General features: G+C 51.5%; 2 protein-coding genes across 8 annotated transcripts in view; one reads left to right on the plus strand and one right to left on the minus strand.

Annotated features, from left to right (window-relative positions):
- The window catches only part of ADPRM (ADP-ribose/CDP-alcohol diphosphatase, manganese dependent), a 339,223-nt gene that overhangs the window by 246,734 nt on the left and 74,861 nt on the right, over window positions 1–17,628 (minus strand). For 2 of the 7 annotated variants that reach the window (XR_009698318.1, XM_061175494.1), the window contains exon 4: window positions 17,042–17,145. The exons of the other annotated variants lie outside the window; for them this stretch is intronic. Coding sequence is in view for 1 of the 2 variants with exons in the window: in XM_061175494.1 (XP_061031477.1) it covers window positions 17,050–17,145 (96 nt within the window). In the remaining variant the exon portion in view is untranslated. The remainder of the gene's footprint in view (window positions 1–17,041; window positions 17,146–17,628) is intronic. 7 annotated transcript variants of the gene reach the window in all.
- TMEM238L (transmembrane protein 238 like) lies at window positions 75–314 on the plus strand. Its single transcript, XM_061175597.1, has one exon. It carries the CDS (start codon window positions 75–77, stop codon window positions 312–314), a length of 240 nt encoding a protein of 79 aa, XP_061031580.1.

Below are 17,628 nucleotides of genomic sequence, written 5' to 3' on the forward strand. Positions count from 1 at the left end.
CAGCACTGCCACCTTCCCATGCAAATCAGCCCCGGGAGTGCAGCTGGGCCCCTCCCGCTCCTGCCTCCCAGGCAATGCTCCTGGGGAGGCCTTGGGGAAGATGCCACCCTGGGCGCTGTGCTCTCTTCCTCGGCCTGGCCCTCGTGCTCGACGTTGTGGGCCTGGTCCTTTTGCTACTGGGCATCTTCGCCTCCCTCGACTTCTGGGACTTCTTGGTCTATACGGGGTCCCTGATCCTGGTTTTCAGCCTGCTCTTCTGGATCATCTGGTACTCCCTCAACATCGAGGTGACTCTTGAGAAACTGGACTTGTAGTTTGGAGGCGGGCAGAGGAGGAAGGACTCAGGCTTCCTGGCAGGTGGAGGGGCAGGGGCATGCTGCGCTCCCACCCCAAATGCCCCGCCAGGGACCAGGTGAGTGCACAGGAGACCTGCCTGGAGGGGTGGCCAGGAGGCTGGGACGAGCAGGGGGAGGCTGGAACCCTCTCAGGCTACACAGGCAAGTGGCCCAAAGACTGTCCCCCAGCTGGGGGTTCTGTCAACCTGGGCTCCGGCTGGCCAAGAGAACGTGAGGCAGGTACTTCTCCCCCGGGGGACCCTTTTCCTCATGGAAACTGGAAAGAGGGTCTCCACAGACCCCATGACTTCTGATCCACCACGAGTGGTCCTGCCATGCAGAACAGGAAGTTATCCCTTCAGCTTAAAACTTGGAGAAAGGAGCCCATCTCGATCCTCTGTTGGGGAGAATCCTTGCTGGGGAGAAAAGCCTTTGGCCCTAGAAGAGGATGGAAAGTTCCCCGATGCTGCTTATGCCTTGCCTTGTGAGCTGCTTGCTGCGGTAGGAAACAGAGCAGAACCACCCAGCATGGCCCTTCTCACTTGCTTCCTCCCTGTACCTGCCCAGGTGGGACACACGGGAGGGGGTCGGGACCTGTCTCCACGTCCCCGCTCAGTGCATCTGCCCCCCTCTCAGCAGTGCCCCCACCCCCCACCCCCAGCCAGCCAGCACCCCCCAGCCAGCCCGGGACACCGGAAGTCAAGGGACCATGGCTGACCATTTCATCCCAGCTGGGCCAGAGCTCGGCTGACCATGTGTAACCAAGGAGGCAGGTAACTGTAAGATTTTTCACATGGGCATGGAAAGCAAAAGATAGAGCTAGTCTGGCCCCCACAAGCCTGAATTAGAGATGGCCAGCTCTCCCCAGGGGACTAAAGTCGGAGTCCTGGTTGGTTTGGTCAACATCCCCTCCTCCCAGGTGGGCAGGGACCTGCACTCAGGCACAGCCAAGCACTCCACTTTGAGTGCTGCATGTGAGAGCAAAGGTCATTGCAGAGTTGGAAGGAGGAAATAATAATCGCGTCTCTTCTGGGGGATTCCACGCGACCCTTGGAAGTGAGAGACAGAGCAGCAGTTTGAAGAGGTTTCAGTAGGGGAGGCTAAACTGTCCCTGGCAGGTGAAAGGAAAGAGATGAGAAGTCAGAGCACCTGGGCCTTGCTCGGAGCAGCACCACTTGTTTGCTGGTGACATTGCACAGGAGGCATCATGCCCTGAGCTTCAGTCTTCCCGTCTGTAAAATGGGGATAATGTTACCAGCCCTTGTTGTTGCAATGGTCAAAAAGAGGTAAGGCAGGAAGAGGCTCCTTGCACATAATGTGGTTCTTACACATGCCAAGTGTTGTTACAAACATACAGCAGAGGGGAGTAAACTGACCCAGAGTCCCAGCTGGGGGTACCTTGGTGTGCCTTAAATTGGTAGTGGTGGGGGTCAGCTTGAAACTTCAAAATGTGCATCATGAAACTTCAAAGCAAGAAGGGACCCCAAACTTGTTTGCTCATTCACGAGGATGCGTCAGGCACTGTGCAAGGCAGTGCGGGTGCTGGGAAGAGTAAGACACATGAGGTCTCTACCCTCGAGGAGTTCCCGTCAGGCAAGAGACAGACATTAACCAGACAGTCTGACTAACAAGGTACGATTCAGGTGAGGACTAGGAAGAAAAGGAACACCGCTCCTTGGGAACGTTCAGTAGAGAGGCTGACCCAGAAGGTGGAGTCTTACAGAGAGAGGCAATAGCTTGAGCAAACTTCCTGGGGTAGCAGGAAATAGAAGACAGCAGGGTGATTGAAGGGCAGAGGGCAAGTGCAGGACAGGGTTAGGGCCCTGCAGTGTGGGGAGGCCAGACCAGGCAGGGCCTAAAAAACCCTCTCAAGGATTTTAGCCATTATTTTAAGAACAATAAGAAGTCAGTAAAGAGATGTAAGCAGGGGTGGGGACTTGACATAATTTGATCTCTGTTTCCAAAAGACCACCTTGGCCGCGGCACGGATGACGATGATGACAGTGATGACGATGGGCAGTTCACGCCCACTTGGGGATCTCAGTCACTTGCCTAAACAAGAAGGGGTCTCCAGGTTCAGTCTCCTCATCCTGCACATCCTCCCCTCACTGAATAGAAGGTAGTTCAATAACCCAGTAGTGAAGACCATGGGTCAAGACCCAGACTGTCTGGTTTGAATACAGTTTTGTTGCTTACTAGCTATGTGGCCTGGGGCAAGTTATGGACTAGCTATGGGCCTAGCTATGACTCCATGCCCTAGTTTCCTAATCTGTAAAATGGAGATGGTACTAATACTAGCCTCTGTTTCAGAGCTGATGCTAATAACAGCCCTGACCTCATAAGGGTGTCGCAGAGATTAATTTAACGTGCGTATAGCACCGTGTGAGTGACAACTGATAAAACAAGGGACACTCTGATAAACCTCTGTCACGACGCAGGTAGCTGGTCCATTACAGCGGGGTGGGACCTTCCTCTAGGACAGACATCCCTGAAGCATTTCGACCAATCCTTCAAGCAGCATACGGCGTTAAGACTCCTGAGTGGGTGTAAGAGTGAGGGCTGCCCCAGAACACCAGACTTCTGTCCAGGCTCAAAGAGACGTCAAAAGCTGCGGGTCCGTTGTAGCCTCCACTGAATACAATCACGCAAATATCTCCTTCACCTTTTCAGTCCCCAAACTCCAAGTTCTACAGGACCCTAGAGCCAGCTGGCCCTTTTCATTCAGCTTCATCTGGACCCTGCATCCCCGACAATGTCTGGGGCCGGCCCAGAGTGATGGGTTACAGTGGACCGGGACCCGCTGTGCAGGGGCTGCTCACTTATAGGAGCTGCTCACCACCTCCTGGATGACCTCAGGCAAGTCATTTGACGTCCCTTTAAGTAGGAGGTTTGGTCCCCAGGAGAGGTTTCATACTGTTCTCTGCAGAGGCCGCTGGGGGCTGGGGCTGGGGAGGGAGTGAGTAGGCAGGATGCCGGCAGCCCCGCCACAACCCCCCCTCCCCCAGAGCCCTGTATGAAAGTTCACACTGAACTTTCACGTAAGGCTTCATGTGAACACAAGTTCCGACGCTGAAAGATATTTCTGAAAGGCCTAGACTCAACCCCCTTACTTTGTATGACCTTTGGCCTGGGCATCATCTCCAACCATATTCATGATTTAAGGGCAGTTTGTAACTGGCTCTGCTGTTTCCCTAATTCTCAGAGTGGAGCAAAGGGAAGAACACGGGTTCCGTGAATTCACAGCCCAGCACGTCCCCCAGTCTCAGCAGGATGGTTGCTAGGACCGCCCCCCCCACCCCACCCAGAGAGAAGCAGGCCACATCCCAGGCAGGAGTCACGACAGGGCAGGGCCATCTGGTCACTAAACCTCCAAGTCCCCCCAGGAGTTTCAGGACGACTGGCTTGTTTTTATCGCTCAACTGTGTACCAAGCGATTTTATCACTTGGTCACTGTATTTCCCGAAGCTTTGTTTGCTCCACGCTCTACTGGCTGGGCATTTCTTGTAGATAAAATCTTTGCAAAGGCAGGGGGGGGCGCTTGTCCTTTAACAAGAGGGTGTGAGACTACACTCCCCCCACAAACACACACACACACACACACACCATACATACATCCACAGCCCCGCCCTCCATACACATCCCCCCACGTACATGCACCTAGATTCCCCCCATAAGCACGCCCACCGACACACACACACCCTACACGCACACCCACCTCTCCCATGACCGCCACACATCACAAACACCCAATATGCACACAGTCTATCACAGATACACTCACACACCCACACACGCCAACACTCCTCCCCTACACCTTCTACACACATCAACACCCTACACATGCGTCCCTCCCCGTGCACACACGGTCACACGCACACCCTCACATGGCCTCACACTCACATGGCCTCCACACCCCATCCGCCCTGTTCACACACAAACACGCCCTCACACCTGCCACGCGTGTACCAGAAACACACCCCACAGAAACAAACACTCCCGCTCCCCAGCAACCGAAGTCAAACGGCATGGGAGGCTCACGGCCTTGAGCCCTGGAAAGTTAACTTTTTCCAACACGCAGACTCTCCTCTCTGCCGCGGAGGGGCCAGTGGGGCTGCCGGTCGGCTCAGAGCAGAGCCAGACAGAAAGGCCTGCACCCCTGCTCGGCACAGGCTGGGGCTGCGTGGAGGGCCAGACATTCCTCTAATCCCTGGAGGAATTTTTAACCTAGAGGGAGAGGTAAAGCAAGTACACAGGGCCTCACAAAGAGTACACGGAAGGAGCGCAGTCTCACATGGGGCTCTGAAAGCCCAGATGAGGAAGAAGCCCCCCTGGCTGGGTGGGAAAGGGGGTGGTGTGTGGCTTCAGACGTCTGGGTCCTGAGCAACAAGTAAGAACGTGACAGGCAGAGCTGGCACTCGGGCAGAGCCAGAGGGAAGGACCGCAGAAAGGGAAGAATGAAAGGGTGGCCCAGAAGGGGTGAGCAGACACAGGGGACCGGGGTTAGGGGTGCTCATTGCTGAACTTGGAGGATGCTGACAGCCAGATGAGGATTCTGAAACTTGGAAAGCAAGGAGGAATTTTTGATGACTTCATGGCCTGGAGAGCAACACGGCTGGGCTCTGCTTGAGGAAGAGTAACTTGGTGTCACGTGCAGCAGGGGTAGGGGAGGAGAGGCACAGGGACGGGGGACCATTGGAAAGCAGGGGTAGTAATAAGAGAAAATGATGGCCACAGGGAGGAGGGGAGAGGGACAGAGAGAGAGCATGGTGGACAACAGACGGACGTCCTGGTGTCTCTCGGGGGGGTAGCGGTGTCAAAGGCTTCAGGAAGCACTGCCACCGTGGAACAAGGAGGTCAGGGGAAGGCAGGGGTTTGCTCAAAATGAGGTGTTTTCCTTTGCACGTGCAGAGCTGGGGGTGCAGACGGTATCAATGGGCAGAACTACCCAACTGGAGTTGAATGTGCAGACTTTCAACTCAGAAGGGGGATCAGGCGTGGAGATGGAGTTAGGGGCTGGAGACAGGACTGCGGACGAGATTGTAAAGGGTGGGAAGGAGGAGGGAAGTAAGGCAGGTCGGGAGCCCAAAGAGGATTTGGGCAGGTAGCAAAGAAGGCAAAGGAGAACACGAGACCAACGGTGAGGGGAACTGACCTTCAAACGCTGCTGAGTCGTAAAGCACGGTGTAGCCTGAGGAAGGATGATGGGACTTGGCAATGAGCCTTTATCAGTGAGGTTGGGGACAAAAACGAGACTGGTGCGCCTTGTGGAGTGGCTGCTGAGATGTATAAAGGGGCGAGCCCATATCAGTCTAAAAAGTCTTTGGCGATGAAATGGAGGGGGTAGGCCAGTAGCCTGACGGCATAGCTGGTCTGAAGTATGGTTTCTTCAGAGGAAGGGGATGCAGAAAATGGAGCAGGATGGCAAGTGGGGGGAAGGAAGCCAGCAGAGAGGAAACGAGGACGCTGAAGTTACAAATGGAGAAGGATGTCTGGCTGTGCCTGGGGTGCAGGTGGGTGGTGGGGTCCAGAGGCCAGGGAGAGCTTTGCTTGGCCTGCACGGAAGGATGGGGGAAGACAAACGGAGGTTTGGTGACTGCCTCGGTATTTATTAGGCCACTTATTTTCATGACCTCATTCAATCCTTACAGCTCTGTGGGTTAGGGGTTCAGATCCCCATTTTGCAGGTGAGGAAACTGAGTCTCAAGGTAGTTTCAGGACTAGCCCACTGTACCTATGCTGTCGAGGGCCAGCATTAGAATGCACAACTGAGTCCAGTGGACTCCCAGAACTATGCTTGTTTTGACAGATTCGAATCTCGGACTGATCCATCTCATCTTCATCTATTCAGCCCACGTCCCATCTGGTGGAGAAGCAGCAAAGCAAGCTGATGCCCTGTTTCTGCAACACATCCTGTAACAGAACCCGGGAGGAACCAGAGGCTGTGAGGTGGAAGCTTTCAAAGCATCCGCTAGGCTGCCCAGGAATGGCCACGAGTGCCCGGCTTCCGGCGGGTTCCAGGCTCCAGCAAGAGACCAGCACCCCTGCCCCGGGCCACTGACACCACTGCCGGCACCCCAGACGTTTGTGAGGGTCTGGGGAGGCCCTAATGTTCGCACAGTGGGGCTTTTATGGCAATAACCCCGCCGCTGCGGGCTTGCGCACCCAACAGGAAGTCCGTCCAAAGTCCGAATGGGATCTCCTGCTCGTCAGCTCTCTGGACAGACTGCGTGAGCCCCTGCAGGGCCCACCTCACCCACCTCTTGGTGTCGTCCAGTCGGCACGTGGTAGTGTATTTCAACATGCCGGTTGCCAAGGCAAATGCAGAGCCAGTGCTGAGTGCAGGAGGTGCCCCTCCTCGGTGCCGGACACCCGGAGCCACCAGTGCCGCCCCCGACTTGCACGACCGGGCCACGCGGGGGGGTGTTCACATTGAGCTTTTAGTCAAATGAAACCCTCCGGGCATTTTTCTGACAAGTTTCTGACGAGCATTTTCTAGACTCTGCTGTGCTGTCCTTGCGTCATTCATTTCTTGATCCTAAGAGCAGGCCTCTATTTTTATCTTAATTCAATTGCATCTAGTCCAGTGCAGCCCAACCAGAGCACCTAGCGACCTTCACAGGCCCATCAGACGTGCTCATGCCTGTCACCTGTGCTCGAGCTGCCCCACTAATTTATATGTCCCCCAGCTTAATTCTGTACTTTTTATTTATATCTCACCCTAAACGTGTATGTGTTTCTTCCAGAAGCTGCCTCAGATCTTTTGCGGTGTGAGGTAGTTACCTAAATAAAGAAGCCGATTGGCCTTTTAACACAACATAACCTATTTCTGGGTCTGCACGGTTTCATAACTACTCCCAAACTCCCGGCTTTAGGGCATCTTCTTCCCATTCGTTTTACCTGCCTCTGTGCAAATCCCGGAATTCTACATTCAGTACAGCACCTCTTGGGAAGAAATGCACAGAGCCCAGTGGATGGAGACAGTACAAAGGTTATCCTGACACCGTGGAATCTTCTGGAAGCTCTGTGCTCGGCCACCAGGCCAGCTTCTCAGAATTAGGCTGGACTCAGGAACCTGAAGAGATATCATGAGAGAACATTCTAGATAAGGCACCAGAAGAAAGATTCCCCCCCTACCCAGAAGCTTCCTTGACCGTCGTCGCTTGCAATCCTATTGATCTTCCCAGTTGGAAATTTCTCGGTGTGTCAGACCTGACTCCATACATGGAGGAAACATTTCCCTTTACTTGAAATTGTAACGTTAGCACAGGAGGGAAAGTCACATATAATCAAAATCACTGAACAATTCCTTAAGAAGACACTTGTTGGTGGCCACATAACTTCTCTTCATGAGACCGAGACAGGTTTTTATTCTAGAAGTGGAACAGGTTTCTGTTTCTTTGGCTGGGAACCAAATGGAATCGTTGGCTGTCGTTTCACAGCAGCCATGTTGTTCCAAATATGCAAATCTTGAAAATCGAGGCTCACGCTCAGCCCAGAGCACATGTTCACATCTGCGAGAGGCTGGAGGGGCTGAGGCTGGCTGAGCGGCAGCAGCAGGTTCCAGTCTCCTGCGCCCCCCTCACTAAAGGGAATCTCCCTCCTCACTTCACATCTTCCTCCTTCGCTCTTTCTTCTGCTGGTTAGTGTGCAATTTAAATGCGCGTATGAGACGGCTCTCCATAGAGGGCACTTGTTCAACTCCTAAGGTCTCCTGAGTTACAGGGTGTGCTCCTGCAGGGTGGGCACCGGACCACTGCTTTGGAGAATGCATGCAGAATAAATCTGTGATAAAAAGGAGGGGGCGAAGTGAATGCAATTCCAGCTGACGACCTGCTGGCCTTTGCATGAACCCCATGGGAGAAAAAGGAGGTCCACATAGGAGGGCTTCCTAGAATTTAGCTTCAACCACCTGGAGACCCCAGTTAAGAGCTGGAACTGAGAAGGCACACTTAGGCAACGCATGTGCAAAGTCGGGGTGTTCCCTCAGAGGCGAGGCTTGGTCCACAACTCAGTATCTGCCAGGACAGGACAGTATCTCAGGGACCCCCGACGGCACAAGCACCAACTTCAATCTCAAAGATGATGAGAGCAGCGTTCCCTCAACTGGATGCAGATCACCTGGGGATCACATAAATGCAGACTCCAATTCATTCGTCCAGGGAGGGGCCGGGGACTCTGCATTTCTAACAAGCACCCAGGCAGTACCACTGCTGCATTAAAAAAAAAGAAAGTGTCCTTAAGACAATCCGAAGAGTGAGGATCTTGAACAACCCTGTCATTTTAGAGATGGGGACACTGAAGCCTGCAGGTGAAGTGAGTTTCCCAAGTTCAAGCAGCTGCAGAGCAGCAGGTCCAGGACCAGGGCCCAGGACTCCAGGCTGCCGGTCCAGCCCTCTTCCCCGTCCCCGCCCACCCCATGAGCTGCTGACGGGTTCTTCTGAGCCCTGCTGAGCCTTGGGCAGCATGAGCGAGTGAGCAGGGCAGTGGCCGGGGCAGGTGAGGCAGCTCCCACTGCAGGCGAGTCATGAACCGGCGTGCCTCGCTTCAACCTGGCTGTGCTGTGTGCCCGTGAATGTGGTCCTGACCAGGCTTCCATGCTGCTCTGTGTCACTGCAGACTCCAGAGCCATGAGCCCATGAGCACGCATCATGCAAGGCAAGTAGGGTGGAGAGGGAGGAGGAAACAGGAGAGGCCGTGTTTCCACCAGGCAGAGCCACGTGGAACTGGGCTAGGTCTGATCTGGGCTCGTCCTCCCAGTGGGCTGGGCATGGGGAGCCTCCTACCACTCTCAGGGCCATCTCCTCGGCCCCTGCTCCTATCTGTTCTCTTGAACGAAAACTGGATTTTTTCAGTGACCTGACTCAGTCAACTCCGCCACTTACAAGCTGAGTGACGTTACAGGGGATCCTCACCTATTAGGGGATAATAATAATGACATCACACTCATAGGACCTAATGTGATTCAGCGCTGGCTTTCTGAGACTCACAACCTCCTGAATGTAAATACCTTACAGTGTATTGTTCCTCCTCTGTAGAAGTCAAAACAGAGTGCTGTGAAGTTTAGGTCATCTCCTCAGATGCCTAATGATTCCAGGACTACAGGACCTGTCATTTATAAAGCTATTTACAGTCAAGTCTGCCGCTAATAATCAAGTCTACACATCACACAACCTCATCCCCACACTTTACTGCAGAGACGACCCACCAGGACCCACAAAGCCGGGCAGGTGGAACAGTGGGTCCACCCCGGCTCTGCAGCCCACCCCCAATCAATAGCCTTAAAGCTCCTCCGATTCAACTCATCCCTTGGTGAAATTACAGTGTCGTGGAGGAGGTTGATCAGAAGCTAAGTCCTCCAAGGTGGAGGCCAGCTCGGAAATGTATTTGCATGAAGGACCAAAGAGCCCTCTGGGTAAAGACCAACCCTAAGGGAAAAGAGTCAGGCTGACAAGGGTGGCCCGGTAACAGATACTTAACACAGGCATGCTTGGCTTCCTGCATCTCCCAACAACCCTTGCTTGTTCTCAGGGAAGAAGGGCTATAAGAAGGATTAGGCCAGTTTGGGGTGAAACTGTATGAGATACCGGGGTCCATACGTTGTCACTTGGACACACCCAGCACAGACTCGGGTTGCGCTGGTTCCTGGTAGACACAATAATATCTGGCAGAAAAGTGACACAGGAGGTGCTGATAGCTGACTGGACTTGCTGGCGAGCTGAACTGGCTCTTCGAAGACCCCCAAAGTTTCTTGCCAGGGCAGACACACAAGGGGGCGAGGGGCCGGCCGGGAAAACGCAGATAACAGTAAATCACTCCTTGTCGGGGACACTTAGGTGAAAGGTGCAGACAGCTAGAAACCGCAAACCAGCCTGGGAATGGCAGGTGTCCCTGGGTGAGAAGCGCGTGTACTTCTCACTCCGACGACTAAGCGTGGCAGGCCTGGGGTAGCTGTGTCTGCCTTCCCACCACCACACGGCCTCCTCCCTTCCTTCATTCCTTCACTCAGCACAGATTCACCTCTGGCCTCACTCCTCCTGGATCCCAAAGGCTGCCCCGACGGGGAGATCCCGGCTCCCTGGTTCAAGGACAGCAGACCTTGTCCACTGTCACATGGAGTCCTGGCCAGGCTGTACCGGCCCCAGACGGCTCTATCAGCTCTGAGGGACCTCGCATCTTGGCCAGCCAGTACTGTCCCGAATCACCTGCCACTAGTGTCCCTTGCCGGCCAGGGGCTGGTTTTTTCCTCTTGTTTCTTCTGCATTTCAGTTTTCAAGAAATTTAAGTTTCCCATTGTTTCAGAAGAAAGTCAAGAGGGGGAAGCTGCTGGAGCTGCTGGAGGAAAAAGGAGAGAAGAGGCAGGAGAAAACTCTGGGAGGGGGAAAAGGGTGGAAGGCACTGAGGAAGTGAGATGGTGGAAGGAGATGAAAGGAAGGCTGGGCTGGGGAAAGGTGAGAGGAGAGCCATGGGAGAAAGAAGCTGAGACGGGAGCAAATGGGGAAGAGTGTCTCCCACAGTGTGCTTCGTGAACCAGGAGGAGCAGCTCCTCACCTGGAGCCGCGCCCTACCTGCAAATTCTGCATCTCACCCCAGACCTCCTCAGCCAGAAAATCTGGGCCTTTTAAACGTCTTCCCAGTAACGGGGATGCGCACTACAGCTTGAGAATCACTGGGCTGAATCGTTCTATTGTTTACTTAAGCAGGCATGCTGCCCCTTGATCCTGGATTCCAGTGTTTTTTTGAATTTCTGCCTGGGGCATGGTGACTCGGAAGAGTCCTAATGTGACTCTCCCTAATGTGACCCTCACACACACCACCTCTTGGCCTAATGACCTCCTGATTCCGCAGAGATGGGAAGAAACGGCTGTTAACACCCTCTTTCTCCTCCATCACTCTCACTGTACCACTGGAACCACCAGCCTCTGGCAGCTCTAGACTGTGCAGCCTTTTCCTGGAGGTTTTGGGGTCTGGACAGAACTCTAAGGCGCCCCTGATCCTGTGTTACTTCCCAACCTATTCAACATCAAGGACCGCCTTTATTATTTTTCTCCCATTTCTCCCATATTGTCTGGAAATATGTTGTCTGCCAAAGAGACTAATCATTAAGGAATAATTAATTCAGTTCCCCATGATTTATTAATCAAACACATCCATAACTCGGTATGCAAAAAGCAGAAAACAGATGTATCATGGTTTCCATTAGAGTTTTTGAAACATTTAAAACAATGTATTACAACTACCGTGAACCCCTGGGCGTCTGGGGAAGAACAGATGAAACCTGAGATTCCAGATCTCAGCTGCCAGGGTGAACAAAGGTAGTGTGAGGAAAGGGAAAACAATAAACAAAACGTTTACAGGCTCCTGTCGCTCTCCCTGCACCCAGCCCACTCAGGACTTGGCCCCTTCCAGGAACTCTATCTTCCCTCTGGTTCTGGGTTTCTCCAAAGGGCATCTCACAGACTGACCGACAAGGCCAGTCCTAACCCAGTGAGGCCCGCGGGCCAGCGGCTGCTGCCCCCGCCCCCTCCTGCCCTGCCCCCCTTACCAGACCCCACCTCTTCCTCCTGCAAACACAGGAGGTGGTTTTCAGTCTCCACCATTAAACACACCGGCGCCCCCAAAAGATGCCAGGCTAACGGGGCGGGGAGTGGGGGGGGGCACGGTCCACAGCGCGATTCTAGGTGCTAGAGAAATGACTGCTGCCATTTCTGCCTACGGAGCCCCCGTCCAGACACAAATGCGTGGGAGAGTGGAGCTGGATCCCTCGTCCCCTCCAGTGACTAAGGCTTTGCTACTGCTTTGGCTGGATGGGCCTGCCTCTCATTGCTCAGGACACCCGTCAACCAAGGCATCTCAAGGCAGAGGAGAGAAGGAACAGGACTGGGGAAGGAGCTAGGAGAGGCCTGCTGCAAACAAGAAGTTTCTCGACAACTTCTTTCTATCTTTAAAATCTGTATGAATGTTGCCATTTTATTCCACAATACATTTGTGCTTGTTCACTACTTTAAAGATGTTCCCAAATCTTCAAATACAACTGGCGTCGTTTTACCTGTGGGTTTGCTCTTCCCGGCACAAGGACACGGACCCCAGAGGGCCAAGCAGCCCAGGTGGGAAGGAATTCTCACTGCTGGCAGCAGTTCTTTCCCTTGAGGCTCCTCGGCCAGTCCTGGGTGGACGTCTGCCAGTTCCCCCGGCAGACAAGCAGGCAAGCCCAGCCGCGTCCAGGCATCCCAACTGCACACCAGGAAGCACCACTCTCGCCCAGGCTCCGTGTTTCCACCTGAGAAAGCTGAGGCCCCAGCATGCTAAGTGACTCAGCCAAGGCCACACCACCTGTCACTGACAGAGCCTGAACACGCATTTTCTGAGTCCTGCCTACTGCCCTCTCTGCCGTCCCCTTCTTCCTCTCTAGGTGAGGACAAAGGGCTGGCGGTGAGACAAGGGCCGTCTCAAGGATGAGCACCTGGTCAGCAAGCCAGGTGGACCAGACTGCATTCAAGGGAACTGCCCTGTGCCTCTCCTGTAAAACGCGAATGTTACTGCCAGCAGTACACACGCCAGAGGACTGTGTGAGACGCGCGCTGGGGAACAGACGTGAGGGCTTCGGAAAAGCATGAACAAACTGGGGGGTGGCTCTTGATCCCGTGCTAGGGAGGCTTGGCTGAGGCTTTGTTCCCTCCACACGTGTCCTTCCTCTCGGCCTGTCTGCAGCAGCCCAGCACACACATGGGCTGAAGTGTGGGAAGCTGACCCTGAAACAGTGATGGCCAGCCTGCCACATGGACCACATCCCCCCATCGCGCCTCCAAAGCCGACAGAAGGCGTCACTCAAGGCTCGTGTGACTGGGCCGCTGGGCCCGCTGTGGCCTCCACCCAGGGCCACAGGCGCCACCACCAACCCACTGAAGCTGGTTCCTGACAGGAAACCCACTCATCATTCTTATCTCCTACAGTTTATATGAGCCAGTTGTCAGCGGTCAATTACGCGGGCAAACTAAGACCAGCCACCACGAGGGATGGACACCTACAACTCACGCGCCCCACGCCCTGTGCCACAAGCGATTCAGACAGGAAAGAGCCCCGATGAACAACAAGCTTACTAATCAATGTCGTTCTGCATGAAATCTATACTACTTAATACTATAATCTATAATATTTCCACTGTCCTTCATCCCAAATCCCTCTTGGCCTACTTGACTGGGTGAAGGTCTTCATGCTTTTCATATATAACTTTTTAAATGAGTTTGGTAGATCTGGTACTGAACAGAAAAAAACAAAACAAAACAAACAACCCTGTTTCCCCATAAACCAATAAGCTTACAAAGAGAACTCAGAGAAGGTCTAGAGATGGAATTTAAAGTGTGAAAGCAAGAAAGGGTAAATGAAGAGGAGGATTGCTTGGAATGGGCAGTTAAATGCTTCCAACCTGAACCAAACAAGCCAGGGGAGTGGCCTGAGGCTGTGTGCTTGCTACTTACCTCATCCACAGACAGATCCAGCTCCGTGTTATAAACAGCTTTACACTTGAAGAGTTTGTTGAATGTGCTGGACGAGAGCAGATGGGAGGGGGTGGAAGTGCGGGAAGTAGAAAGGGAACCAGATGAGAAATTCAGAGTCCTACCCGCCCGCCCACTACCACCACACACACTTCCAATGCCCTGAATCTTGGAGGCAGGGTAAGAGTCGCACAAGAGACAGCCACAAATGGTACTCCAGCAATGGAGCTTTAATTTGGAGTGTAGTCTAGGAGTGGGCATAATATAAAACACCACAGTTTGATGGTAAACCCCCCAAAGTAGAAAGTTAATAGCTGATCTGACCCTCATGCAAAGTGTAATGCGAAGTTTCCCCTCATTCTTGCAAACACACACACACTCACACTAATACTCACACTCACCTGTGGTCCCTCTCCCCTCGCTGGTGATCCTCCACCTGTCTCTACCTTCAGCTGAGGTAAAGACAGCTTTGGACTAGAAGTCAGACCTGGGTTCTAGTTTTAACTCTGCAACTTGCTGGCCAAATGGCTTTGTCACTAAACCTCCCTTGGAGACTCCAATTTCATCTGTAAAATGGGCTCTTGTAACCACCAAGTGAGATACATACAGTAATAGCCAAAGAGGAAGGCAAAAAAGCACATGAAAAATGTTCAACATCATTATCCATTAACAGGCAAATTAAACCCACAATGAAATATCCCTACGCACATATTCAGGTAACTAAAATTTAAAAGATTGACCTCACCAAATGCTGGCAAGGATGTGGCATAACTCTAACTCTCATGCATTGCTGATGGGAATGTAAAATAGCGTAACCACTTTGGAAAACAGTTTGGCTGCTTCTTAAGTAAAACAAACATCTATCATGTGATCCAGTCATTCTAGTCCTAGGTATTTACCCAAGGGAAAGAATGTGTACATCTGTACAAAGACTTGTACACAGATGTTTATAGCAGCTTTATTTGTAATAGTCAAAATTGGAAACAACTGGGGCTTCCCTGGTGGCACAGTGATTAAGAATCCGCCTGCCGATGCAGGGGACACGGGTTCGAGCCCTGGTCCAGGAAGATCCCACATGCTGCGGAGCAACTAAGCCCGTGCGCCACAACTACTGAAGCCCGCGCGCCTAGAGCCCATGCTCCCAACAAGAGAAGCCACGGCCATGAGAAGCCCACGGACCGCAACGAAGAGTAGACCCCGCTGGCGGCAACCAGAGAAACGCCCGCGCGCAGCAACGAAGACCCAATGCGGCCAAAAATAAAATAAATAAAATAAAATAAATAAATTTATTAAAAAAGAAAAAAAATTCTATGCTAAAATTGGAAACAACTGAATATCCATCAATCCTTCAACAGGTGAGTAGATATACAAATTGTTGCATATCCATACAAGGGACTAGTACTACTCAGCAGTAATGAATTATTTTTTTATTGGAGTATAATTGCTTTACAATGTTGTGCTAGTTTCTGTTATACAATGAAGTGAATCAGCTATACGTATACCTATATCCCCTCTCTCTTGGACCTCCCTCCCACCCCATCCCCCCATCCCACTCATCTAGGTCATCACAGAGCACTGAGCTGAGCTCCCTGTGCTATACAGCAGGTTCCCGCTAGCTATCTATTTCACACATGGTAGTGTAGATATGTCAATCCTAATCTCCCAATTCGTCCCATGCTCCCCTTCCCCCACTGTGTCTACATGTCTGTTCTCTACATCTATGTCTCTATTCCTGCCCTGCAAATAGGTTCATCTGTACCATTTTTCTAGATTCCACATATATGCATTAATATACGATATTTGTTTTTCTCTTTCAGGCTTACTTCACTCTGTATGACAGACTCTAGGTCCATCCGCCATCTCTACAAATGACCCAATTTCGTTCCTTTTTATGGCTGAGTAATATTCCATTGTATATATGTACCACATCTTCTTTATCCATTCATCAGTAATGAATTATTGATACAGCCAACGACAAGGATGAATCTCTAGATGATAATGCTGAGGGAAAGAAGCCTGATGTAGGGACTTCCCTGGTGGCACAGTGGATAAGACTCTACACTCCCGATGCAGGGGGCCCAGGTTCGATCCCTGGTCAGGCAACTAGATCCCACATGCATGCCGCAACTAAGAGTTCGCATGCCACAACTAAGGAGCCTGTGTGCCGCAACTAAGGAGCTGGTGAGCCACAACTAAGGAGCCTGAGAGCTGCAACTAAGGAGCCCACCTGCCGGAACTAAGACCTGGTGCAACCAAATAATAAATAAATAAATATTTTAAAAAAAAAAAGAAGAAGAAGCCTGATGTAAAAGAGCACATATTGTATGTTTCCCTCTATATAAAACTCAAGAAAATGAAAACTAAGCTATAGGAACAGAAAACAGTTCCCTGGAGGCAGGGTGGGAGGGAAGGGAGTTGGACAGGGAGAGAGGGATTTCAAAATTTAGCACAGGGATTAAGAGAGTAGCTGCTTATTTTACTCCCCATTCCAGATTCCGTAGCAGATATTACCAACTGACCACAATGCTTTCCTGCATATACAGGCATGTACCACACCCACTGATGTTTGTCCTGAGTCCTTCTCCTTGGGTCTGCCATCAGATGACTGAGCCCTTGGGCTAGTCCGTACTTTTGGCATTCATTTCTTCATCCTCTCTGCCAAAAGGTCAAATTTATCTGCCCAAAGGCTCAGTCCAGCTTGGGAAATGTATGGGAAATATACCACTTCCCCCATCTTGCTCACCACCCCTTGCTGTAGCTGCTTTCTGTAGTCCCAGCCTCCTAGAACAAGGGCACTGCCACGGGGGCATGATGGTCACAGTTGACTGCAGGGATAACAAAATTGACATGAGGGCAAAACAGACTGTGGGGGCTGTTTCTGGGGAGACGCAGTACAACTCCTTTGGTGCGCCCCGTGATGGCAGGGATCTCTGTCCATCTGGTTCTTTGATATATTCCAAACACCTAGAACAATGGTTGGCACATAGTAGATACTCAATAAGTACTCACTGAAAGAATGAATGATAAACATTCTAAATTCTTCTTCTTTCTCTTTTTCCCATCAAAAGATCATTTGTTTTTCCATTGATTTCTAGCTGTTTTTCCACTGAGAGCAGAGATCAATCTAATATCACTTGTTCACAGCCTACTATTGCATTGCAAATGATTTCAAGTCAGAGCCTGGCAAATCTGGAGCCACTAGAGGCGTCTTACCTGAAACATTAGGTTGTAGCAGTAGCGGGAGGCAGGAGGGGTTTGAACAGAAAGTGCCAGACCTCTGGGTCCCAGGCAGGTCCACGGATGCTGCACACTGACTTCTGGGGAGAAAGATCCATAGATCTTTGAATTTCGTTAAAGAGTGTTAGTGCTGTGTTTTTGTGATTATGGGTATGACATGAAAATTAAACTACATTAGTGTTGTTCATAGATTTTGGAGAATTAAGGCAGGGAGAAAAATTTATGAAAACTCATTTTAGCTGCATAATGCTAATTACCTATTTACACGAGCTACTTACCATTAATGCATAATTACTCTATACACGAAGAAATTGCACATACATTACATCTATGTCAGATGGATTCCGAGGCTTTATTTGAAACACTGTGAAGGATTTGGTCTCCTAAATGGCTTAAACATTTGTCCGTGACTTTAAGAAGATTTGCCTCGTGCATTTCAAATCCCAGCGACATTAGGATCACTTGGGGAGGTTTTAAAAAAAAGCCAATGAAAAATAACATGATATTTGGGATTTGTTTAAAATGATCCAACACAGAAAAGGGGGTGGGGAGCAGGAAAGATG

The sequence above is a fragment of the Eubalaena glacialis genome, chromosome 19 (assembly GCF_028564815.1).
Source record: "Eubalaena glacialis isolate mEubGla1 chromosome 19, mEubGla1.1.hap2.+ XY, whole genome shotgun sequence".
NCBI classification, from domain to species: Eukaryota; Metazoa; Chordata; class Mammalia; order Artiodactyla; family Balaenidae; genus Eubalaena; species Eubalaena glacialis.